At 61.2% G+C, this 25,178-nt stretch overlaps 1 protein-coding gene across 3 annotated transcripts in view; it reads right to left on the reverse strand.

Moving 5' to 3' along the window:
* Positions 1-2,080: 2,080 nt before the first annotated feature.
* The window catches only part of BEGAIN (brain-enriched guanylate kinase-associated), a 40,687-nt gene continuing 17,589 nt past the window's right edge, over positions 2,081-25,178 (reverse strand). For all 3 annotated transcript variants that reach the window (XM_012650090.1, XM_012650092.1, XM_012650091.1), the window contains exons 3-7: positions 9,686-9,847; positions 8,281-8,347; positions 7,085-7,192; positions 4,636-4,719; positions 2,081-3,409 (exon numbers count right to left, since the gene is read on the reverse strand). In XM_012650090.1, coding sequence (XP_012505544.1) covers positions 2,081-3,409; positions 4,636-4,719; positions 7,085-7,192; positions 8,281-8,347; positions 9,686-9,847 — 1,750 coding nt within the window. The remainder of the gene's footprint in view (positions 3,410-4,635; positions 4,720-7,084; positions 7,193-8,280; positions 8,348-9,685; positions 9,848-25,178) is intronic.

Below are 25,178 nucleotides of genomic sequence, written 5' to 3' on the forward strand. Positions count from 1 at the left end.
AGAACCTCTAGAAATGGAAAACAGTAACTGAAATTGGAGACTGGGTGCCTGTGTTTGAGAGCTGAATAGACACAGTAGAAGAGAATTAGTGATTTGGAAGACAATTCACTAACTTTGCAGATTGTAGCAGGGTGAGACAAAAATTTGGGAAATACAGAAGAGAAGGCAACAGATACAGAGGCTACAGTCCAAGGGTCTTCCATGGGCCTGGGATGCTAGTCCCAGAGGGAGAGAAGAGAATGGGCAGAGAAATATTTTTAAAAAATAATACTGGAGGCTGGGCACGGTGGCTCACGCCTGTAATCCTAGCACTCTGGGAGGCTGAGGCGGGTGGATTGTTTGAGCTCAGGAGTTTGAGACCAGCCTGAGCAAGAGTGAGACCCCGTCTCTACTAAAATTAGACAGAAATTAATCGGCCAACTAAAAATATATAGAAAAAATTAGCCGGGCATGGTGGCGCATGCCTGTAGTCCCAGCTACCCGGGAGGCTGAGGCAGGAGGATCACTTGAGCCCAGGAGTTTGAGGTTGCTGTGAGCTGGGATGACACCACGGCAGTCACTCTAGCCAGGGCAACACAGTGAGACTCTGTCTCAAAAAAAAAATAAATAAAATAATACTGGAGAACTTTCTAGAACTGATGAAATACATCAATCCACAGAAGCAAGACTCCCTGTGAATCCTAGAAGGAAATCCACACCCAGACACACCTCGGGAAACTGCAGAAAGCCAAAGTCGAAGAGAAGATCCTAAACTGCCGGGGGGAAAAAAGGTTTTTAAAAAACGTTTATTCCATCAGAGGAACAGCTCCCAGGCTACCGGCAAGTTCTCAACGCCAGCAGGAAGCTGGGGACACGGCCGCAGCGTCTCCCGTGCGCTGCTGGAAAGTGATCGCCCGCCAACACATCCTGCTCCCAGCGAAAACACCTTTCAGGAATGGGGCAAAGAAACACACTTGCAGAGAAATGACAACTGCGAGTTGTCGCCAGCAGACCCACACTAAAGGCCACGAGAGCGAAGTCTGAGAGCAAGAAGGACGGGTGGCGAAGATGTGGCAACGGGCGGGACGTGGCCGGGTCGCAGAGCGAGCTGCGCAGCGGGGTGACGGCAGCGAAGGCTCCAAACACGGCAGTAACTCAGACGCTGGGGGCGTCACGTGGGGTTAAGGGGCCCACCTTGGCCGCAGGGGGCAGAGCTGAGGGACGGACACGAGGGCCACGCGTTCCTGAGACCCAAGGCAGGGGGAGAAGAAACAGGGCAGACCCAGACTCTTTCCACTGGTGTCTTTATTGGCGAATGCAAGTACAGCACTGACCGAGACGGGCATGCATCACAGACGACGGGGACGCAGGCAACAGAAACGGGGGTCGGGGAGCCTCATTTCATCTGAGGTAGAGAAAGACGGTGTCGGGGTGGACTCGGGGGGTGGGAGAGGAGCACCGGCCATACTGGGACGACATCTAGGCCCCACTCGGGACTGCGGACCATGGAGCTCAGGGTGGTGTGTTGGCCACACTGTGAAAACAGATTTCTAAAACATTTTCTGTCCTCCAACTCATTTCAGTTCCCCTTTGTGGACCGAACTTCGGGGGTTCCTTGTCGTTGGCTTGCTGGGGTGGCTCCCCACTTGTGGAGCTTGGGCTCCACAGACGCCTCCTTCCCTTCCCTTCCTAGGGGTGGGCCCCATGCACCCTCACCCGAAAAATAAAGGAGTTCCGTGTTGAGAACGCCCAGGCAGCCGTCCAGGCAGCTGGAGGCTTAGTGCGTCAGGAAAGACCCTTTTCCTCTACAAAAATGGTTTTGCTTTACAGAGGGCATGCTTGTCTCAGATGGAGCACGATGTCGGTGTGTGAAAAATGTTCTAAGTGAAGTTCCACTGAGTGGGGCTGGGCGGACGAGACACTGTGGGGAGCGGGCCCTCCTCTTAGGTGCTACTGGACTGGGGGAGAGGAGGCGCTGGGGGGACCCGAGTCCTCTTTGTGGGCAAGGTGCCGGGGACACTGGGGTCTGGGCAGAAGTGAGGTCGCCCCTCTTGGGCGCCACAGGGGTGGGGGTGCAGGGCCACGGCCTGCACGCAGGCGCTCAGTTGAGCAAGGTTCCGTAGAGCTGGGCTTTCGTCAGGCTGTCCTTGCGGCTCAGCCCGGAGCCGCCAGCGCGGGGGAAGGCCTGCTGGGGGCTGAGGCGGGCGGCAGGGTGCATCTCTGGGGAGGCCTCCACCGAGCTGCGCTCCAGGGAGTCCCTGGAGCCATGATCGGGCTCAGGGCTGCTGCCACCCCCACACAGCTGCACCCCGAGCCTGGACCCGTCCCCCTCGCTAGGCGCATAGCTGGGCAGTGGGTCGTCGGAGCGGCTGGGGCTGAGGCTCAGCTCGCCGCACGCCCGCAGGAAGGAGGGATCTGCCAGTTGGCCCTGGGAAAGGTCGTCACCCTCAGAGAAGCTGTCAGCCTTGTAGCTGGCGTACAGGGGACTGGCGCGGCCCTCAGCATCCTTACCTGGGCTGCCCCCACCCCCACCGTAGTAGCGCTCAGAGAAGCCGCCGGGCGACAGGCGGCTGGCGTTTCTGGCCGGGTAGGAGTAGGTGCCAATGTCCTCCACGCTCAGGGGCCGCCACTGGCCCCGCATGTCCGCCATAGCGAGCCGGACATTCTCCGCCTTGGCCCGCAGATTCCACAGATTCGGAGGCATCACGGGCGGCTGCGAGTCCAGCGGGGCCGGGAAGCGGAAGGTTTCGGCCTGGTACGGTGCAAAGGTCCTCCCGAACCGCGACGCCATCCCGGGCTCCAGCGGGGCCGCCACGGCGGCTGCGGCCTTGGCAAAGTGAGGGCCGCCCTCGTAGGTGGCAGGCGGCTTTCGGCGGAAGAGCTCGTCGCGGCCGCTCAGGTACATGGCCTGCTGGGACGCCGTGAGCGTGCTGGCCTGGGCGTGCTCCTTCTCCTCGGACGCGGCGCTGAAGCTGGAGTAGGAGCTGGACGTGGGCAGCGAGGCCGCGTACCCGACAAAGGCCTCGCGCTGGTAGCCCGCCGGGTAGGCCGCCGCCTCGGCCTCCTCCTCCTCCTCAGCCGCGCTGTCGGTGGAGTTCTGCGCCGGAAGGAAGCCCACGTCGCTCACAGATGCATCCACGCTGGGCCGCCTGTCCCGCCGCCGCTCCTCCGGGCAGTAGAGGGCCGTGTCGCTGCAGTAGATGTCGCCCTTGTACAGGGGCCGCGGGCCCGGCTTCTCCACCCCCTCACGGAAGGCCAGGTCGCCGGCGGAGACATCCGACAGGCTGGAGGGGTCGGGCTTCTCCAGCACCTTGGCGATGACGCAGGTGGGCACGCTGTCGGCATAGGCCGGGTGGCAGAGCGGGGAGGACAGGCTGCAGCCGTGCTTCTCCATGTGCAGGTTCACACGCTCCTGGAAGTCCAAGGGCAGCTGGAACGAGCATGAAGACGAGGGGAAGGTGGGGACAGGGGTCGCAGTCAGCACGAGGCCCAGCCCTGGCCCTGAGGCCGAGGACCATTGCTGTGACCGACAGGCAGACAGACGAACAGGGACCTCCCAGCCTTCTCCGATCACACCAGTGGGAGCCGGGGCCCAGGATGCTGTATTGAGCAAGCTCCCAGGGATGTGGGTGTTGTCAGCACCTGGGGATCCCTGGTCACCTGACCTGCCCACCCCACTCCGACTGGGCCCAGCAGAGCCCAGAGGCTGCAGTCGGACGGGGAGAAGCTAGAACCCAAGTCTGATTCAGGCCCGACTTTGGGCTATAGCCCCCCATTTTCTGCCCAATGGGGGGTTGACTTGCTCTCCCAGGCCCATGGGTGGTGTTGGGGGCGCCCCCCCAGCCATACCACCCAGGTGCTCCTAAATAAGACAGACTCAGAAACAGATGCAACAAAGATTGAGGGGCCAGGCAGGCCGGTGCCCCGCGGTATCCGCAAGAGCACCCGGTGCCAAGTGGGGGTGTCCAGCTACTGTTTGATCTATTTTGTGAGTGTCTCAGGCGTGGCCCGGGCCCCAGGGAGCGGGAACACAGAGGCCTGGGTAGGACATTGCGTGTGAAAGGAGGGGCTGGGGGGTAGCCTGGCCGGGGTGGGGGTCCGTGGGCCAACTCCACAGGCTGCCACATTTGGGCAGGGTGGGCTGCTGCTCAGTCTGGCTCTGGCACCAGACAGGCCTGGTTTGAGGGCCTGGCTCTGCTAGCTGTGCCTTGCCCTGTGGCCTTGGCCAAGTCACTTTTCCTGAAGCCATTGTCTTGTCTCTGAAATGGGCACTGCCAGTAGTTGTGCCCAAAGCACAGGGTTCCTGTGAGGCTCACACAGGGCCACTGTGCCATGCCAGCCCTCAGGGGATGGGGGCTTGGAGCAGGGGCCAGGAGCAGCCCCCAGAGGACACTGAGGGGAAGGGGGAGCGCGGGGAGGCCAAGGGGGCTCTGGGAGGGCCGGGCTGTCCAGGCTGGGTGAGGTGGGGTGTGGGGGGGCAGCCCCTCCACCATCGGAAAGGCCAGGACACCATAGCAGTGAGAAGGGACAGGGCTTGGTCTCAGCCAGCACCATCCTCCTGAAGGGTGGGGAGTGGCCTTGGGGTGGAACTGGCAAAAAAGGAGCCCAGAGTGGTCCTGGGCAGGGATGTCCTGGCTTCGGGAGGGGTCACGTTACCTCGGACACCTTAAGGACCCTGCCGTAGATCTGGCTGCACTGCAGCAGCTGGGCCGCTAGATTGCAGTCCTTCCTATAGAGCTCCTAAAAGACAAGAGAAGGCGTTCGGTGTGGCTCACCCGGCCGAGGTCCCTGCCACCCTGACCAGCGCCACGTGGCCAGCGGGGGCAATGCGGGGGCGGGCAGGGCCAGTCGTGCGGTTGGCAGAACAAGGACCAACTCCTGGCCCCGTCCCTCTCTGGGTCTCGCGCCCTCTCGCCTGAACAGCGAGGGCCTCGTTTGGACCTGGAGCTGCTGGAGCGTGGGGGGCCCTGCCAGGCAGCCCTGTGCTGCCGTGGCCAGTGCCCCTGGGGCCCTGCCAGGCAGGGAAGCTCCCGCCAGGTGGAGCAGCAGTAGAAGGGCCTCCAATGGCCCTGGGTTCCTGGAGGCCCCCAGGCTCACAGACCAGGCCTGGTGTCCCTGTCCCTTGGGCTCCTGGGTCCCTCCAAAGATGACTGGGTGGGAGTGCCAGGCACCAAGGGGAGATGAAGGATGAGCCCCTAGCCCCTGCCACCCCCATCTCAGATGCACTGCTCACACCCCACTCTCAGCGTGTGGCCTGGCAACGGGGTGGCTGCAGGGCTGGGCAGGGATCAGGGTAGGTGTGTGACCCCAGGTCCAGGCGGGGACCGGCTCAGCCTCCCGAGCTGAAAACAGATGCAAACAGTAGAATTCCAGGGGACGTGGTTCTGCCTTTGCAAATCTCTGTTGCATGTGCCTGTGGCTGGTACTTGCGCTTTCGCCCTCCGGGGGTCCCTGTGGCGAGGGCTCTGACAGCCAGCCCTGGGGTCCGCCCCGCAGGCCCTGTCACCCACCTGCATAGCCCCATGGGTGCTCCTGGCCGAGGGCTGTTGCCGCAGTCCCAGCTTAACCAGGGCCAGGGGGCCTGCAGCTCAGGCAAGGCTGTCCCTGTCATGGGCGTTCCTACCTGTCTCCCCTTCTGCACTGAGCCTGGTTCCCCCAACTTGACCTGCATGGCGGAAGGAGCCTTGGTCCCCAAGCCCCTGTCAACACTGGCCTCCCGGGCCTCCTAGGAAGAGCACAGCCGGCTGAGCACTGCGAGCCGGCGCCTTTTGAGACTACCACGCTGACCCCTGCACTCTCAGATGTCCTTGCTGGTTCCTGTCGGTTACCCCAACTTCTCAGGGTGCCTCCGTCCCCCCCCCCACCCGCCGCACACTTCCTCAGCGATCTCAATCCCTCTGTGGCTTAAAGCAACGCCCTGAGCACCAGCCTCCACTCTGACCGCCAGGCCCGCATCCGACCTCACGACATCTCGACATCTCGGCTGGAAGGCTGGGAGGGCTCACGTGCTTCCCCAGCCTGGAAGCGGACGGCTCGTTCTGTTCGGGCCCTGAACCCCGCAGCTGGGCTGGGCTCATCTCTTTTTCTCACACCCCCCACATCCAAAATCTCGGTCAATCCTGTTGGTTCTATTTTCAAAATACAACCAGACCCTCCTCTCCCCCCACCCCCACCGCTATCATCCTGCTGAGCCGCGGCCTCCTCCATCCTGAGCCCACGGTGTGTTCTCAGCACAGCATCCATGCCAGCTCAGTGAAGCTACAAGTGCAGTCACGTTACTCATCCGTTCAAGAACCTTCCATGGCTCCCCATTTCACCCAGAATAAAGCCCAGATTTCTGACAGAAGCCTATCCAACATGGCCTCCTATTATCTTCCTGACCTCGGACCTGGGGACCCTCAGGGGCTCACTCTGGCCTCTGTGGGGTTCTCCAAGTTAAGCAGGCGCACCTCGGCACCTGCTTCTCTCTGCCTGGGCGGAATGCTCGCCCCAGGTGCCTGTGTGGCCTGCTCCCTCGCTCCCTGCAGGTCGTGGCTCCAGCAGCCTCTTCCAGAAGCACCCTATGGAAACCTTCAGGCCCTGTGACTGGCCAGCCCTGGTCCTAGTCCTTGCTTTGCGTTTCTCTGCAGCATTTGGCACTTCTAACATGCGACATGGTTTGCATTTTTATCTTGTTAACTGTCTGTCTTCCCCACTCAGATGTGAACTCCACGTGGGCAGGGACTGTGGTTTGTTTTCTCTTTGCCTGTGTTGCTCACACCGTAATCTCGGAGCCTGGTGGGGTCTGGCAGGGAGTAGAGGCGTGTGAGTGCATGCGTGGTCGGCTGCCGGGGCCTGTGGAGGATGTCACGGTTGCAATGTGACACTGGGGCTGGCCAAAGGCAGGAGTCCTGTGTCCTGACCCCACCCTGGGATCAGAAAGCCTTGCCTTGGACACCCTATCCATCCACCTGTCCCCTGGGCCAGCCCCTTGAGGCTGGGGCCAAAGTACCTCCGGCTCAGGGCCCTTCAGGGTCAGAATGGCTGTGACTCCCAGTGCTGCCTGGGAGCACTCCCAGAACACCTGCTGGCACCCCTCTGCGGGCCCTATGCAAACAGCACTCACATTGTCCTCTGACAGCTTGTCAATGGTCACCTTGGCCTCCAGCAGGTGGCTGTTGAGAGCGACAATCTCGTGGCTCAGTGCACGCTTCTCTTCCTCATAATGCTGGCCCTGGGGACAGTGGGCAGAGGTGGTCAGTGGGGCAACTCCTGGCAGCCTGCCCAAGGCTGGCACTCAGCCCTGTTGCTCAGTTGGGCCTCCTGTGTTGCCCCTACAGCCACTAATGCTGAGGTGCTTGGAGGGCCACAGGTGCAGGGGTTCAGAGCACAGACTGACCCAGGTTCAAGTCCTGGCTCCACCAGTGACAAGTCAGATGGCCTTGGGCAAGTCACTGCCTCCCTGGGCCTCAGATTTTCATCTGTAGCTCATGGGTTGGCTGGGGACTGAGGGAGCGTGGCTGGCGCTCAGCATGGAGCCCAGCCACCACACTGGGCAGACTGGGAAACTGAGGCTCAGGAAGGAAAGGGCCCTGGTCCAGGGTCCCAGGCAGAGCCAGGCCCAGCCCCCAGGCCTGCTGGGCTCCCCTCTCTGACAGCACCTCGAAGATGGACAGGTGTTGAACACCTATTTCCGATTTTCAAAACCAAACAAGCTGGTCGCCAAACCAGAAAGAAAGGGAACCTCCTTCTCCTAATGAAGGGGGCACCAGAAACATGTGCCCTGTCCCTCCTTGACAGCTGCCACCAGCCCGGTCACAGAGGAGAAAAGGCAACACCACTGAGGTTATTTGCAGGTGGTATGACTGTCTCCACAGAGGGTGGTCACCCCACTGGGGAGAGGCACTGTCACGTTTATTCCTCACAGTGAGACACAGGGGGTCCCACAAGAGGCAGAGCTGGGGCTCCCCCAGGGCCTGAACTGCCTCTGTTCTTCCAGGCTGCATCCCTGGGCTGGCAGGCTGAGCTGGGGTCCCTGTCCCCAGGGCATGTCCTCTGTCCTGTAGCCCCGCTCACACACCCTCGGGTCGGGGTGTCACACCTGCTGCTCAGACAGCACGGGCTGCGCTGGCCCTAACCCCTGCCTTAACCTGAGGGCACCTCCCATTCCGCAGAGAAAAGGTGGGACGGCCCAGCTCTGCGGTGTCAGCAAACGAGGCCCGTGACCCAGCTGCTGAGCGGCCGGGTTGTCAGCTAGGAGGTCTCTTCTCTGCGCTCCGAGAGCCGCGGCGCAGGAGGAGGTGCTGGGGGCGTGGGGCTCACCATGCGGTACAGCTTGTCCTCCAGCTCCTGGTTGATTCTCTGCAGCGCCATGTAGTTGCTCTGGATCCTGCAGCGGGAGGCAGTGGGGTCACTGTGCCGGCCTGGCCCTCCCATGACCCTCACGGCCCCTGAGCTCACCCCAGCAGCACCCCCTGGTCGAATGCGATTAAAGCTAACTGTGCAGAGGCTTTCCTGGGTCAGGAGCAAGGGCTGTGTTGTTCTTTCCCTATCTGAGGACCCCCCAAGACAAGAAGGGAACACAAGAGACTGTGTCCTGTTGGGTCCGCACTCAGAGTCAGCTTACTCACACTGGACGCACAGGTCTCACAAGCCTGGCTACGGGGCTGAGGGTCCTAATGCGAGTCAGCAGGTAACAGACTCGACCCCGACTGTGGTGGGTCCTGGGAGTAAGACACAGTTTGCCCCGGGAGGAGGGGCGGCCCCAAGTGTGGGGGGAATCGGGTGCTTTGTGCTTCCACTGCTGCTGGTAGAGGTTTGGGGGCCGTGTCCCTCTTCTAGACCAGCAGTCCCCAACTTCCTGGCATCAGGGACCGGTTTCATGGAAGACAATTTTTCCACGGATGGGGTGGGAGATGGAGTGGTCTACGGTCGCGGGTGGGGGACTGCTCTAAACACCCCGTAGGCGTAGGCGGTGTCACTGCCCTTCTTGCCAGTGGGGCAACGTGAGGGGACAGGCGCTTAGAGCAGCTGAAGTGCTAGAGCCGGGAGGTCCAACTGCTCTGCCCCAGCTTGGGGTCCACGCCACAAGCCAAGCAGGATGGGGCCGTTCAGGGAGGGACGGACAGCACCAGCTGACACTCTATATCTATTAAAACAAACCAAGCCAATGGCAAAGTTTGCATTCTCTGCATTTTCTGTTTAAGAAGACAGGAAAGTGTGTAAAACGTTTTAGAAAAACATCCATCTTATATCTACAGAAGAAAAATACTTTTAGAAAAGTTTGGTGTTTGAGAGAGTCCAGTACACCTTGCTCAACACTTGGTCAGCTCCCACGCTGCTCAAGGGACGGGTCCCTAAACTCTGGCTCATCTCTGGGGTGAGACATCGCTTTTCCCATCGGGACCCAGGGTACTGTGGCTGGGACCCGGGGCGGACCAGTCGGGTCTGGAGACCGGGTTGTGCCTCATGCTGTCGCCTCACCAAATACGAAAGAATGAAGGATCGGGACACGGAGCCAGGTCTGAAGACGTGCTGCGGGAAGAGCCTGTCCCTAGCAGCGGTCGACCCTGGCTTCCAATCCTGCCTGGGCCGCTCTCGGCACAAAGTGCGACTCTGGAGAAAGAGCCTCCGAACTCGCAGCTGCGCAGGTCGACCGCCGGGCGGGAGCAGAGCTGGGCGGGCCGCTCCCGCGCACGCCCCGCCCCTCGCCCGCCCCGCCCCTCACCTGCGCAGCTTCTCCGTGACCTTCTCCAGCTCCTCCTGCGCGCGCCGCAGCTCGATCTCCAGGTAGTGGCGCGTGGAGTCAAACTCGGTCTCGAGCTTCTCGAGCTTGTGCGTGGTGTAGGACAGCCGCTTGCGCAGCTCGCCCTTCTGCTCCTGCAGCGTGCTGCAACGACACGCGGCGGCCGGCCGGGCCGCGGCGCTGAGCGGGGGAAACGGAGGCCCGCGCGGGCCAGCGGGGGCGCGCCCGGGGCCGCGCCAACACACGCGCCAGTGCCTGCACGCGCGCACACGGCCTCCCCGCGGCGCCACTGCAGAGACTGACCGCCCGCGGGACGTGGACTCAGCACCGAGCCAGCCTGGCTGGCCCAGGCGGTTCCTCAGACTCCACCAGTGCCCCCGTCATGAATCCACCCCCTGTGGAACCTTGGAGGAGTCGCTGACCGCAGAACCTGGCGAGTGCAGGGGCGGTTTAGAGGGTCCTGGTATAAAGAGTGCCCATCAGCACCCGCGTCTCCCCGGTGGCACAGCTGACCAGGGCCCCCGCTTTCGCCCAAGACCATACCTCCCTCCCCTCAACCGGCTGTGTACCCCAGCACACTGTGTCACCTCTCTGGGCCAGGGAGAGGGTTAGCGGGCATGCCCCATGCCCAGGTGGTGCCCACCATGGTGGCCAGTGAGGTTGCGTGCAGCACTGGAAACTCAGCAAAGCCTGGCCTGCTCAAGTTCCCCTTCCTCCAGGAAGCCTTCCAGAAGCCCAGACAGGGCTTTTGAGGCTGTAATTTTTCCCCATAGAATGGGGGCTCTTAGAGGCTAGGACCCCAGGACACAGACACCCCCCTGCCCTTGCAGGATCAGGAAGCAAAGACAAGGCGTAATTCACCCTTCTGAGCCACCTGTCTACAATTCACTTGAACCAAAGTTGGGCAAAAGTAGGGGTGGGGCGGGTGGCCATGGCCCAGGGGACTGGCTGTGAACTCCGCTAGGGCACGGGCTCCGCCTCCTGTTGTGTGGGTTAGAGCGAGGTCTGAGCCAGCAGCGGGTCCCTTGGAAGGAGTGCACAGCCCCAGGGGACCATGTGGGGCCAACAGTGTTGGACGGTAACTTCTGGCGGGTTTGCTGTGGGACGGGGAGGTGTCGGGTGGGTGGCGCCAGCTCCAGACCGTGGGGTGGGGACTGGAGGGAAGTTCCTGGGTGTCATGCTGGAGTCCTGGGTGTGGAAAGGCCTGCAACCCTGACTCTGCCCAGATGTGCTGTGTTCTCGGGACCTCCCCAGCCCAAACCCCGCTGAAGGGTGAAGAGGGCAGGCAGGAGGCTTCCTCCCAGCACCCGTCCCCAGGCCGCAATCCCCCCTGAATCCCCCTGGGTAGAGGTACCTTCAGTCTCGGGCCCTGTGAGTAAACCACAGGAATTACCATGGGCATGCACCCAGCAAACCTCGATTAAGCATTCTTGGATTCCTGCCCGGGTCTATATTTTTAAAAATAAATAGAAATAAAGAGTTGCTTACGTTTTTGAGAACCTCAGAGAAGGGCGGGGCGGGTCTTCCCAAGAGTCAGTCCCCAAAAGAGGATGTCGAGTGACAAGCAAAGGGGGGAAGCCCCGAGGCAAAGTGCCACCGGCTGCCCACGCAGGTCTGCCTGCCGGAGCGCTCTGGGTTGCTGTGCCCAGGCTCGCCGCCTGCTTCCTCCAGGCAGCCTTCCGAGACTGCCGACCTCGAGCACCCTGCAGCCCCAGCCCCAGCTCTTTCCCAGCACAGGCCTTCCCTCCCCGGTAGGTGGCGAGTTTCCTGGGGGCCCCCACACCATCCAGTGTCCCTGCTGCAGGCATGGTGTCTGGGCTGGGGTGGGCAACAAGCCTGAAGTTGATTGTTCCCTGCAGGGCCTCCAGTCTGCCCATGGCCCTCAGTCACGGGACACAGGTGGAGTCTGCACCCTGGGGCAGAGGTGAGGGCACTGTCACACCCTGGGCCCTTGCTTTTCTGAGACCTGCACCCTCAGCTCACTGCACCCCTTCACACAGTCCTACTATCACCCCAGTACCCATGGGGAACCCCACACCCCCACTGGAACCTCTTAGAGCCAGTGACCTCCTCTCCCCTCCCGGCTTGGATCCACTGTCACCTGGACGTGACCCAGCCTGCATCGGCCCCATCGCCACGCTCTCTCCTCCCCTTCCTGCTGCACCCCTGCCCTATTATGTTTCGAGACCACACGGCTGTAAGACAAGCACAGCCCCTGCCAGGGCGCCTGCAGCCTCGAGGGGAGACGACAGTGAACAAGGAGCAGAGTTGTCAGCCTGGCCCCTCAGTCACACCTGATGCCCAAGCTCACCGGCCCCGGTGTCCTGTCCCCACCATGTCTTCCCCCTATTTCTGCCGCTTGGCGGTCACACTGCAGCCCCCTTGACCTTGCCAGGCTGCTCCTCAGGGCCCTGGTCTGCCCCCGCCCCGCCTCCCCGCACTCTCAGGCCGAATCTCCTCCACCAGCCACGAGGACCCTCCCAGGCCCCTGTCTCCAGCTGGGGCCCCTCTCGGGCACCACACCCCCCACCACGTCCAGCTGCCGACCTGCCTCCCCACCCATGGCCCTCGGGCACCTCACACTGGGCCGTCCAACGCGGACCACGTCAACCATGCTCCCCACCCTGGGGTGGGCATGGTGACCCCCGCTTGCTCCTTACAGCGGGTCACCAAGTCCTGGAGGTTCAGCTCAGTGGCCTCTGCCTCCTGCCCTGGGTGAGGAGGTGGCCTGGCAAGTGCAGGGTTGGGTTGGGGGGTCCCTGGCATCTGGAAACAGCCCCCCGGCAGAGGCTAAGGGAGGGCGTGGAGCCAGGTCTGGGGACCTGGGAAGCCCTGAGACTGCTGCCCGGTGAGGTCACCTTGCTTCCAGCTGTGTCCTGGCGGCTTAGATCAGGATCTGGGCCTGACCTCTGTGCGCGCATGCGCGTGTGTGTGTGGTTTGTGTGTCTGTGTGTGGTGTGTGTGTGCGCATACGTGTGGTATGTCTGTGTGCGTGTGGTGTGTGTGGTGTGTGTGGTTTGTGCGTGGTGTGTGTGTGCGTGCGTGTGGTGTGTGCGCACGTGTGTGTGGTGTCTGGTGTGTGTGTGTGCGCGTGTGGTGTGTCTGTGTATGTGGTATGTGCATATATGCGTGTGTGTGGTGTGTGTGGTTTGTGTGTGGTGTGCGTGTGTGTGCATGTGTGTGGTATGTCTGTGTGTGTGGGTGTGTGGTGTGCATGTGGTGTGTGCGCACGTGTGTGTGGTCTCTGGTGTGTGTGTGTGTGGTGTCTGTGTGCATGTGGTGTGTGTGCGTGTCTGTGTGCGTGTGGTGTGTGTGCATGTGGTGTGTGTGTGGTATGTGTGTGCATATATGCATGTGGTATGTGTGCGGTGTGTGTGTGCATGCGGTGTGTGCATGTGTGTGGTGTGTGCGTGTGGTATGTGCGTGCATGTGGTGTGTGTGCATGTATGTGGTGTGTGTTATGTGTGTATGCGTGTGGTGTATGTGTGGTGTGTGTGCGTGTGGTGTGTGCATGTGTATGTGTGTGCGTGTGTGGTATGCGTGCATGCATGTGGTGTGTGCGTGTGTGGCGTGTGTGTGTGGTGTGTGCGGTATGTGTGTGTGGGGGGTATGTGCGTGTATGGTTGTGTGTGGTATGTGTGTGCGCGCATGTGTGCATGTGTGTGGTGTGTGCATGTGTGGTGTGTGTGCATGTGTGGTATGTGCGTGTGTGTGTGCATGAGTACGTGCGTGTTATGTGTGCACGTGTGGTGCATGTGCATGGTATGTGTATGTGTGGTGTGCGTGCGTGCATGTGGTGTGGTGTGCATGTGGTGTGCACATGTGGTGTGTGTGCATGGTATGTGTGTGCGTGTGGTGTGCGTGCGTGTGGTATGTGTGGTTTGTGTGTGCGTGTGGTGTGCGTGCGTGCGTGGTGTGTGCATGGTATGTGTGTGCGTGTGGTGTGCGTGCGTGTGGTGTGTGTGGTGTGTGCGTGTGTGCATGTGGTGTGTGTGTGGTGTGCGTGCGTGCATGTGGTGTGTGTGGTCTATGTGTGCGTGCATGTGGTGTGTGTGGTGTGTGCATGGTATGTGTGCGTGTGGTGTGCGTGCGTGTGGTGTGCGTGCGTGTGGTGTGTGTGTGTCGGGTGTGTGTCGTATGTGTGTGTGGTGTGTGCATGGTATGTTTGCGTGTTGCGTGCGTGCGGTGTGTGCGTGTGGTGTGTGTGCATGGTGTGTGGTGTGCGTGCGTGTGGTGCGTGTGCATGGTATGTGTATGTGTGGTGTGCGTGCGTGCATGTGGTGTGTGTGTGCATGTGGTGTGCGTGCATGTGGCGTGTGTGGTATGTGTGTGCGTGTGGTGTGTGTGCATGGTGTGTGGTGTGCGTGCGTGCATGGTGTGTGCGTGTGGTGTATGTGTCTGTGGTGTGTCGTATGTGTGTGTGGTATGTGTGTGCATGGTATGTTTGCGTGCTGTGTGCGTGCGTGGTGTGTGTGTGTGTGTGGTGTGTGTGCATGGTGTGTGGTGTGCGTGCGTGTGGTATGTGTGTGTGGCATGTGTGTGCATGGTATGTGTTTGCGTGTGGTGTGCGTGCATGCATGTGGCGTGTGTGGTGTGCGTGCGTGGTGTGTGTGTGTGGTATGTGTGTGCACGCGCGTTTCGTGGTTCCCTCCTTGCCCACGGGAAGCCCATGAACGGGGACGAGTGACGAGCGCACGGCACGCAGCGGGGCCTCGAGGGAGCCCCTCTGAGCACTCACGGGCCGGCGCCAGGGACGGAGCACATGGTTGGGGCATGAGGATGAGGTGCTGCTGGCCTAGGAGCCCCCCGCCTCCCTGGGCCTCCCTGGCTGTCTCAGGAGTTGATGTACACATGGGACGGATGTCTGTGGACAGATGCAGAGACACCAAGGAGCCGGGGGAGACAACAGGTATGTTACCTGTCCCAGATTGAGGGCGAGGACCTGGCCAGCCGGCCCTGCAGGACTCGGGGCTGCCCGAGGCACGAGGGCACCCAGGGGCTGCGAAGCCTGTGGGCAAAGAGGACATTGCTGCTCAGAATGGCGGGGTGGGCGAGTGGGGGCCGCACCGGGCCCACCGTCAGGCACACAGCCACGGCCCTTGGTTGTGCCCAGAGAGATGGGGAATCCATCCCCACCCCCCCAGGAAAACTCCTTGTCACCTGCAAGATGGCAGGGGCAGAGCGGGCTGCAGGAACCAGAGAGGGGGACCCCAGCTTGTGCACCTGTCAGTCCTCACTGAAGGTGGCACCCAGTCCCACCGTAGCCAGGTCACCGGCCACTTGCCTGGTGCCTCTTTTTGGTATCCTGTGCCCCCACCAGGGGATGGGCAGCGGTCCCTGAAGTCGGTCTACCCCCAGCGCTCAGCCACGGGACAGAGGGGTGGGCAGGCTCTGGGTCTGTCCGGTGCGCGTCTGTGACGGGGCTGAGTTCCTGTCTGGCAGGACTCAGTGGTCAGGATGGAGGGACAGGGTGGCCCAGCCCCTCTCCCACCCCTGTCCCCCTCCTCTCTGCTGGGAGGCCACGATGGCTGATGTATGGAGCTGGTCGGGAGTGTCCTGTAGGCTGTGGGGGACCTGCTGGGTGTTAGGTGTCCAGGGCCCACTTCACCCTTCCCAGGGCCCCCTGCCTGTGGTGTGTCTGGGCTGGACAGTGGATGGGTGTGAGGATGGACACAGGCCTCCCCTGGCGCTGCCCTGCGGGGGGGGCCTTAGACATGTGCCTGCTCGGTTGTCCCCTTCCTGGAGTCTCTCGGGGGACCAGCGAGGGGCTGGCAGAGACCGGTGTGCAGGAGGCTCGGGCAGCCTCGCTCGTCCTGGGGCCGAAGCCAGAGATCTGATCTGCTTCGAGGGGCTGGTACCGTCAATAAAGCTTCTGATGCTGCCCCAGAAACCAGGCCTTCCACGGCTGCTTAAAGACACGGGCAGATGGGCGTGCGAAGGGAAAGAGCTGTATAATCCTATTTTTAAAAAGAACTGCTTACAGACAGCCACACACAACAATGGAAGCAAAGAAATGTTAATGTTGTTACGTCTGGGTGGTGGGATGCTGGCTAGTTTCAATTTTTTCTTTTATACTCTTCTAGATTTGTCATATTTTCTACAGTGAGTATGAAAAATCAGACAAAAATTTACTAAGGATCAAATTTTGGTACCAAAAAAAAAAAAAAAAATCACCATCACTGTGGATTTGCCGGGCTGAGGGAAGGCTCTTGCCTGGGCTGCAAGCCGCCCGGCGACTGCGGCTTCTTTGAGCCTCTGTTTCCTCATCTGTAAAATGGGGCCGTGCCCTGGTTTCCTGAGCTGATCTGCAGAGATAAGTGGGAGTCGGGGCCCAGCACACTGTGGGGACGGGGTGGTGGGAGGCGCAGTGGCTTGGCCTCTGGTTGTCCCCTTGGCCTCTGGACTGTGGAACTCTGGTCCCAGGTCCACCCTCGGCAAATGACCCCAGTGCTGCTGGGTGAGCAGAGCGCAGGACGAGACGGGGCTCCCTTGACATAGCCAGGAACAACTGGCCGCCCTCGGTGGCTCGAGGGAGGCCAGCAACTCCCCTGGGCAGCCCCTTCCTGCCCTTGTCAGTGAGTCCCCACCCAACAGGCCCAGGGGCACTCATGGAGGAGTGACAGAGCTCAGAGTAGAAAGGAGGCTGGGGCCCAGGGGGAAACTGAGGCCCCGGGAAGGGGCGGGGCTCGCTCAAAGGTACAGCGCCTTGGGGTCACGCAGGGCATTTATTAAGCATCACCGACAACTCGCGCTCATTCCGAGCCCGGTAGCCACCCTCGGATGGCGACGCCCGTTCCCAGCCCAAAGAGGGAAGCAACAGGCCCGAGATTGCAGAGCAAGTCTCAGCAAGTAGAGACGAGAACCAGGTCCCGCTATAGGCTAACTCCTCCCCGCCCAGCACTACGGCCCCCCGGGCAGGGCTCAATCGCTGCTTCCCTCGTCGGCGAGCCTCACCAGGGCCCAGCTGCTGTCTTGTTTTCACCAGGTGCCGGGGGCCCAGGCCTTCTGCCTACCCTTGGCCCCCGAAACCCAGTGTCCCCCCAGCAGCCAGAGGGCTCATCTCTAGACCCAACCACACCATGCTCTGCCCCTGGCCAAAACTCCCCAAGGCCCCCTCACTGTACCAAGATAAAAGCCCCCCTGTCCGCTGGCACCCCCACCGCCCCAGCCTGCCCTGGTCCTTGCTCTTCTGGCTTCGCAGGCCCCGCCCCTCCCGTTGGCCCCCCTGCCCCCTCCTGCCCAGACGGAGTCAGGAGATGCGGCCGGCCGGAAGCGTTTCATCTGGCCTCATCTTACCAGGCGCTGCAGCCCTGCCCCGCCCGCCCCTCTCTGCCCAGGCAGGGCCACGTGCTGGCAGCTGGCACTCACTTGGTGTCCTGGTGAGCCCTCAGTGGGTGGGCAGAACCAGAGCTGGGGCAAAGCAGGCCGAGCCAGGCAGGTGGACAGGGCCGTGGCAGAGTCACCTCGGACCTTGACGCACTCTGCCCCTCCTGCTCAGAATATGCCCTTCCCTGTCACTGTGTTCACCTCCTCCAGGAAGGCCGCCCTGACCTCCCACTGGGTCAGGAGCCTCCTGACTCCAGTGTGGGGCTCTCTTGACCTCTGCCAGACACAAGGCCGGCAGAGAGGAGATGGACAGGTGACGCGCCGGCCTCCTGAGCCCGGGGCTGGGGTGGGGGGAGCTCAGGGGCAGGGAATATGGGCCCCAGCACTGAGCCTGGCACAGCCAACACTTGCTGACACGGTGACTGGCCGCTGAGGAGGGGCTGCCATGCTGGGGGGCGGGAGTCAGGCCCAGCTCCCAGCTCCCGCCACAACCCCCTCCCGACACCTGCCTCTCCGTCCAGCTCGTGCCCTCTGTGCCCCTCACTGCTGCCAACGCGCGCAGCCCCCTCCCCTGGCATCCCCTCCCCGCCTCGCTCTCCACTGCTAGCCTAGCGGAGCAAAGCCCCACCCTGCCCAGGCCACCTGTCACAGACGCGGGAAAGCGCGGCCGAGCGCCCTTCCAGGAATCTCACTACGGCCCTGCTCCCGTCCCTCCCCGCTCGCCTGGAAAGTGACTTCACACCTACGTGCTGCCTCTCCACCTCCCCACTCGAGGATGACCTCGCTTCCTCTTCCACCGAGAATGGAACCATCCAAAGGGAACTTCCACAGATGCCACCGCCACGTGACCCACCTACCAGCATCTGCCCCGACACCTGGCAGCGCCGCCTGTTACTACACACAGCCCGCGGGGCGGCCCTCCACCTGCGCCCGCCGGCCCTCCTCCGGCTCCAGGCAGGCGGCAGCTCCTCTCCTCTGGCTCCTGAACTGCCGATTTCTCCCTCTCTTCCAGATCATTCCCTCTGGCACACAAACGTGTGGTCGCTTTTCCCACAGTGCGGACTTCACCCTCCAGGTACCGCCCCGTTCTCTGCTCTGTGGAACTGTTGTCTGAACTTGCTGCCTGTGTGTCCTCTCTCCCAGCCTGCCAGGACCCATGCCCGCCGCCTCTTGTCCCCTCCATGTCCCTGGACTGGCTCTTGCCGGTCTCTTCTCAGCCCTCACTTGACCTGGGCCCCTGCAAGCCAGCGGCACAGCCAAGGCCTCCCTCCTCCTGCGAACAGCACCCTTGCCTGGCCCCTCCGGCTGCCCCTCCCAGCCTCCTTTGTGGGGTGCTCATCTCCCCTTCCCCGTGAGCACTCGCCCTGTGGCCACGCCCTCTCTGCCGAGGCGCCCGCTGCCTCATCTCCGTCTCAGGGCAGCACACACCTGCAGCACCCAGGGGAACTCCGTCGCCCTCCCCAAAGCCCTGAGTCCTTTCAGGCCAGCAGCAGGGCCCCCGGCTCTGCCTCAGAATGTGCCCAGCCTTCCGTCAGCGCCACCCGCCGCCCCGGGCATCCTGTGCCCACCCTCATCTGCTCTCAGCCAGAGGGGTCTCCTTGAAACCAAAGTCAGAGCCACCTGTGGCAGGCCGGCCACGCCCTGCGGAGGTCGGGAGGTGGCAGCGTGAGGGAGGTGGTGCGGCCAGGGCCCAGGGCCGGGGGGAGGTGGAGGGCGCAGACCAGGGCTGGGTGCAGGGTCAGCCAGCAGAAGGCCCTGGGCATGGGCTGGTGTCTGATCCTTTTCCTAAGGGAACTGGGGGCCCCACGCCGGAAGGACCGTCAGCTTAGGTTTGGGGCCGTCCCTCTGGTGGGGGACCCAGGGGCAGGGAGCCTAGGGAGGCTGTCTAGGGGTCGGAGGACGGGCACAGTGAGCCACGTGGTGGGCCCAGGAGCACCCTCTGGCTCCACCAGGGCTCCTTAGGCACCTGCCTGACCCCTCCTTCCCAGCACCCGGGCTGGCGCACTGACCGTCTGCCCAGCTCCCCTCTAAAGGACGGTGGGGGTTGCCTGGAAGGTGGGGCTAGGTGTACCTCGGCCCTGAGCCCCACCCCTTGCCATTCTGCCCAGAGCCCGTGTTCAGGGGAGGAGGGGCGGCCAGATGACCCCAGGGCCAGCTCCACAGCCAAGGATGGCTCCCCGCAGAGCCCCCAAATTAATCTCCCAGCACCTGCCACCTCCCTTGGAGCCCAGGTGAGAAGAGGCTGCAATTCAACTCTCTGATTATCAGGTTCATTACTGGCCACCAGGGAACCCACGCCAGCTTTGCTAACTTGACCACCCCACCAGCCTTCTCACCACTGCAAACACACGTGGCCAAACTTATTAATTGGATCAGCGGGAGGCCTGGGGCTGGGGGCGGGGCAGCGGCTGCAGGCCGGCCGGCCGTGGAACCCTGAGAAACAGGCATGTGGCGTATCCTGGCGCTAAAACACCTGCCACCAGTGACATGCTCTCCCCAGGAAAAGTCGGGAGGTGCAGCAGAGCTGGCCCCTGCCCCCAACTTGGAAATTCTCTCACAGTCCTGACTCAGGCTAGGGCTGCAGGTCACCTCCCCCAGCCCCAGCCGCCAAGACCCCTCCGTCACAGTAGGAATAACGTTACCTGCCCAGCAGACGGGGAGACAAGGCCCGGGCAGTGCGGAGTCAGACATCGCACAGCAAGAGCTAGTCCACGTAGCCTTAACCACGTGCCAAGCTCGTGCCCATGCGCTTAACCCTCAGAACAGCCTTCCAAGGTAGGTGCTATTATTATCCCCATCTTATAGACATAGAAACTGAGAACCAGAGAGGTTCGGAAATTTGCCCAAGGCCACACAGCCTGTAAATGGCATACTTAGGTGGTCCTACCCTCTTAACCACATACACCATCAAGGAGTCTTTGCAGAGGAGTGGGAACCTGGCTAGGCTGTGGGGACAGGACAGTTTTTTAAATTTTTAAATTTTTATTTATTTACTTTTTGTCTCACTGCATTTTTGTCTCACTACATTGCCCAGACTGGGTTCAAATGCCTTGAAGTGCATGGCAGAGGAAGGGAAGAAAGAACAATTCATGTGGAGGGTCCCTTAAGAATGCCCTGACCCCTAAAGGGGGAGATCAAAGTGAGGCAGTCATTCATACTTTAGTGAGAATTAGTCCATCAAGCTTCCTCTAATAGGATCACGTTGGTTCAGAAATGGGGTAGAGAGCCTTGAAGGGTGATATTTAAGGAGGGGCTGGGCCTGCCCGGGTAGTGGTAGGTGAAAGAGACAAGAGATGGAGAGTAGGGGACCTGGGGGAAAGGGACAAGGAGACACAGCAGCCATCCTGGAGGTGGGGCCAGCAGGTGGCCAGCCCCATGCCCAGGACACCCCTTCTTGAGTTGTCAGGTTGCATACCACAATGCAGTCAGTTCCCCACCCTCAGTGAGCACCTACTGCATGCCCAGAGGACTGGGACGCCACCCAGGACAGGGGCCTCCCCAAAGCAGATGTACAGCAGGTGTTCATTAATAAAAGGGGACACCCAACCCTAAACCCACTTCTCCCCCGCAGCCGTCCAATCTCGGGCGACGGAATGCCATCCTTTCAGTTGCTCAGGCCCCATGGTTCTCCAACACATCCAAACCCAACACCCTCTGCCCACCTCCGCGGCCACTCTGGCCCTTGTCACTGCTTGCAGGTCACCTTTGCACTTGCTGTGCCCTCTGCCTGGAACCCCCGCTGTAGCTGCTCTCAGCTGCCCAGACCTTGAGCTGGGGAGCACCTGCTCAGGAGCCTTCCCAGACCACATGCACTCACTGCCTTCCTTTCTGTTTGTGCCCACAGCACCTGTCACTATACTATTTATTTTAAGAAGTTTTCTGTCCCCCCCTAACTGGAAGATCTTTGCCTGTGTGGGTCACTGCAGCACCCCCAGTGCCTACAACAGCCCCTGGCAAATAGTGGTGCTTAATAAATACGTGGGGAATGCATGATCCACGAACAAACTAGAGTGGCAGCCCAGAGGGCTGGGGCGGGGCAGGGAGGCCACTGGGGAGTCTACCTGCTCACCCTCTGTCTCTGCTCCAGGACATCAGCCTGGCAGCCATGCGAGTGAGTGAATCGAAGAGTGCGGGCCCAATACTGCGTGTCCTTGTGCAAAAAAAAAAAAAAGAGAGAGGGAAAAAAAGTTCCAACCTCAACCTACACAAAAACCAATTTCAAGTGGATTAAAAGCCAACAGCTTCATGACATTATAAGGCTTCCTTAAACAAGATGCAAAAAAACTTTAATCAAAAAGCAAAAGGCTGAGACATCCAACAAAATTAAGAACTTCTGTTCGTCAAAGAACCATTTAAACAGAAGCAGGCGACCACGGGAGGTGTATCTGCCACACGCAAAACTGGCAGACGCGCGAGGAGCTCCCGCAGTCAGTGAGGAAAAGGCAGACGCCTTGATAGGAAGTGGGCACAGACCGCCAGGGAGGAGACCCAGGGGCAGTGACCCCGGGAGGTGCGATAAGGCCCCCGCCGCGCTCCCCACTCTGGCGGGATGGTGGCGGGGAGAAGCCTTGAAGGGCGGGGCAGAGGCAGGGAAGGAGGCACGGTCCATGCGGGGGGCCCTGCGGGAGGAGCGCCGTGGAGAGCGTGGTCTCCTCTTCCACAGCTGGGCACACACGCGTGCCCCCGCCCGGTGGAATGCCCCGCACCCTCGCTGTTCCGCTCGGGGCACGCACCCGGAAACGCAGCGCACGTCCCCCGACGCCTGCGCGGGGCTGCGGCTGTCCCGACGGTGGTCCGGGCTGGAAACCGCCCAGCCACCCGTCAGTGCATAAACAGACTGCAGGAAAATCACTCGGGAACGCCCTTCGCCCAGACAGCCGGCAAGGGACAGCTCCACGGACCACAGTGGCGACTGTCACAAAAGGATATTCCTGGTGAAAAAAGCCAACCCCCAAAGCGCAGGCTGATTTAGGACAATGGGATCCTAAATTAGGCAAAAAGAAACCGTCTCGGTTTGGGCTGCTCTCTTGGTGGCAGAAGCATGCGGCAAGGAACTGCGCGATCACAAAGTCAGGCTCCTGGCGACCTCTGGGGAGTGGGACAGGGCGGTGTTTGGGGAAAGGTCTTGGGGGACATCTGGGGGGCTGGCAGTGTAGAACTTGTTGAGCTGAGTGCTGGCCACCAGGTGGTCGTTCTAAACTTAATCGCTAAACTGTGCAGATACTTACTAACTTCTCCGCATGCCTACGACAGGTCACAACTTTGAAAACCTGTATTTTGGGGGGAAGGCGTAGACTCCTAACAGGAACAGCCCCAGGTGCCACGAGAAGCGCCGGCCCACTCCCCTATTTGACGGGGGAGGGGAGGGAACCGGAGCTCAGACAGAGAAAGCCGCTTGCCCAGAGGTGCGCGGCGGGACGCGAGGCAGACTCGACCCTGCGCCCACCTGTGCGGGTGGGGGCGGATTAATCCGAGGGATTAGAGGCACCGCCAGCTCGCAGCACACAGCCAGCCAGCCGGGACGCAGTAATACCCACCAACGTTTGAGCGCCACACAATAGTTTTTCAAGCAGTCAGTGGCAGGATAGCTGGGTACGGAGGAGGGAGGTCAAGGGACGAGGGGACCAGGCCATTACTTGGTGTGGCTGCATGCCTACTATGTGCCACCTGGGCCCGGGGGAGTCCTACTGTGTCCCAGCCCCTGCCACACACTGGGGCTGCAGAAATCCGGGGTTCAGACCCAAGCTTTGCTCTCCAGGGTGCCCATCTGGGGCACCGGGGAGGACAGAGGACACTCCAAGTGACAGTGAGAGCCCCCGACCTCCAGTCCCCACCCCTCACCTGCATCCCTGAACACATCCTGCTTCCTCAAACCCCCAGGCCTTTGGACCGCTTGGAAGGTGGCTTATTTGTCCTTGCGAATTCATATTCCTCCTTCAAGCCTCGGCTCAAGAGTCCCTGCTTCCAGGAAGCTCTCCCCAGGTGCAGCAACACCCCAGGCCAGTGTCCCCAACTCGAGACCTCAGAGCACTTGGGGCAGCCCCCACCGTCCCATCCTGCTGGCCTGGGAGGGCTGCTGTGGGCCTGTGCCCAACGCCCTAGAGGGCTGGCCTGGGGCTTGCTGTGCCTGGATGCCCAGCACAGGGCTTGGTGCAGGGAGGGCAGCCGAGTCCACTTGGGAGGGAGGGGCAAGAAGGTCACAAAAGCCACAGGGAAAAGGTGACAGGGAGGAAAAGAGTTTCTCATGTGGATAAGAGGTGGGGGAAGGTCGTCCTAGGCAGAGGGCACATCCTGGGCAAAGGTAGAGAGGCATGAGGGTGACAGCTTTGGGGACTTGGAAGTAGGACCACAGTGTGGGGCGGGAGTCTGGCAGATGGGCCAGGGCAGGGGGACCCCCCAGCAGTATACATGAACACAAAAGGGAGCCACCAAGGGCCCAATACCACTGGGTGAGAGTCCTTTTGCTCATGCAATGAGTAGTTACCGGACGGTCCCTAGAGCATGGGGCTGGACCTGCCCTCCCACAGCTCAGGCCAGACCCCAGGCCCAGCCTGCGATTCACAAAGAGCCCTTTCGAGGGGCCAGCAGGCAGGACCTGGCCATGAGGTCATCCCTCTGGACACCCCAGGACCCTTTCACTTGGACTCTTGTGTGAGAAACTGGCAGCCATGCAGTCTCATGTCCCCCAGGGACCCTCTACTGGGTTTGTTTGGGGCCAGGTCCCAGGCAAGGTGCTTCACCTACAAGCGCTGAGCCATCCCCCAACATCCCTGCACCTGGGTGTGGTTAGGACCCCCACTCTGCAGATGGGGAAACTGAGGCCCAGAAAGGGTTAGGACTTTGCCAGAGACCGTGTCTGTGAGACCCCAAACCTTGTGACTTTCTGTGGGGAGCCATGATCGCCAACTTCTCTTACCCCCCCAGGCACTAAATGCAGGACAGAAGCCCACTGGGGCAGCCCCCAAACTGGCCAGGACAGAATGTTCCGGAAAGGGCTTGCGGCAGCTCTGAGAACACTAAGAGAGAGAGGGAGAGAAAGGCAGGACCCCCCAACTTCAGGAGGCAATGCCAAGTCCTGGCCCCACACGACCCCTGCCAGCTCCAGAAAGACCTTGTGGCCCAATGACCCAGAAGCCCAGGCCACGGCCACTGCCACCAGCCTTCCTGATTCAGCCCAGGGAAGCCCTCAGCTCACCAGGAAAAGCAATACCCGTCACCCTCAGCAGCCGGGCAGCTGATCTGCCCACCTGGCTCACCTGCTCACCTGTGCCCCCAACCAGACTGTGCCACATCTCTGTCCCCAGTGCCTGGCACACAAGGGTGGGTGCTTAAGAGTCTTGGCTGGGCAAGGGGAGGGAGGGAAGAGAAAGAGAACCATGTCAGGGACCCCTAGGTTTGGCTTCAGGGCACCCCATGAATGCTGCATTTTCCTCAAGTCTAAGCAGAGTTAAGCAGTGTCTCCTCCCCCACAGGGAGTCCAACCCATGTGGGGAAATGACAGCCAAGGTAAGGTGCTGGGGGGACCCTGGCGTGAGGTCAGAGCCTGGGTTTGGGTTTGAGGTCATCCATGTGACCACTGTCAGGGCTGCCACTCTCTGGGCATCACTGTCCCCACCTGGACCTTGGCCATGACAGGGTGGGCGGGGCTGACTGACATCAGGTTTTGGGTCTGAGGTCCTCCCATCGAAGAGACCGGACCCCTCCTCCCAGCGGTGGACATGTTGGTGCTGATGCTGAGGGACCCACAGGGAGGCTGCACTCCCGCTCAATGGCCCAGCAGATGGCTCTGCTCTCAGTGTCCAGTCTGGGCTCTATATGAGCCCATCTGTCCCCGGGCTCCCACCTAGGTGTTTCCACTAGGGTCAGCTAGTAAGGCCCGGGGCCCCTCTTCCCCTCGACCTGGGCCAAGCCTGGGATCTGCTGGATCTCTGCCCCTCGGGGGAATGGAGGAACGTGCCATCCACGGTCCTCCCCATGGACGCCAATTCTGGCCTCGAGGCGGGGGCGGGGGCAGGGGCGGGATGCAGCACCAGGCTGTGCCCAGTGGGGATGAGTAATAGCCTGTTTGCTGGTATTTAGGGTACACTGGCCCCAGATGTCGGCCTCCTACCCTGTACTATGGAATTTTGTCATGGAATCCTGTTCCTTT

The sequence above is a fragment of the Propithecus coquereli genome, unplaced genomic scaffold (genome assembly GCF_000956105.1).
Source record: "Propithecus coquereli isolate 6110/MARCELLA unplaced genomic scaffold, Pcoq_1.0 Scaffold310, whole genome shotgun sequence".
NCBI classification, from domain to species: domain Eukaryota; kingdom Metazoa; phylum Chordata; class Mammalia; order Primates; family Indriidae; genus Propithecus; species Propithecus coquereli.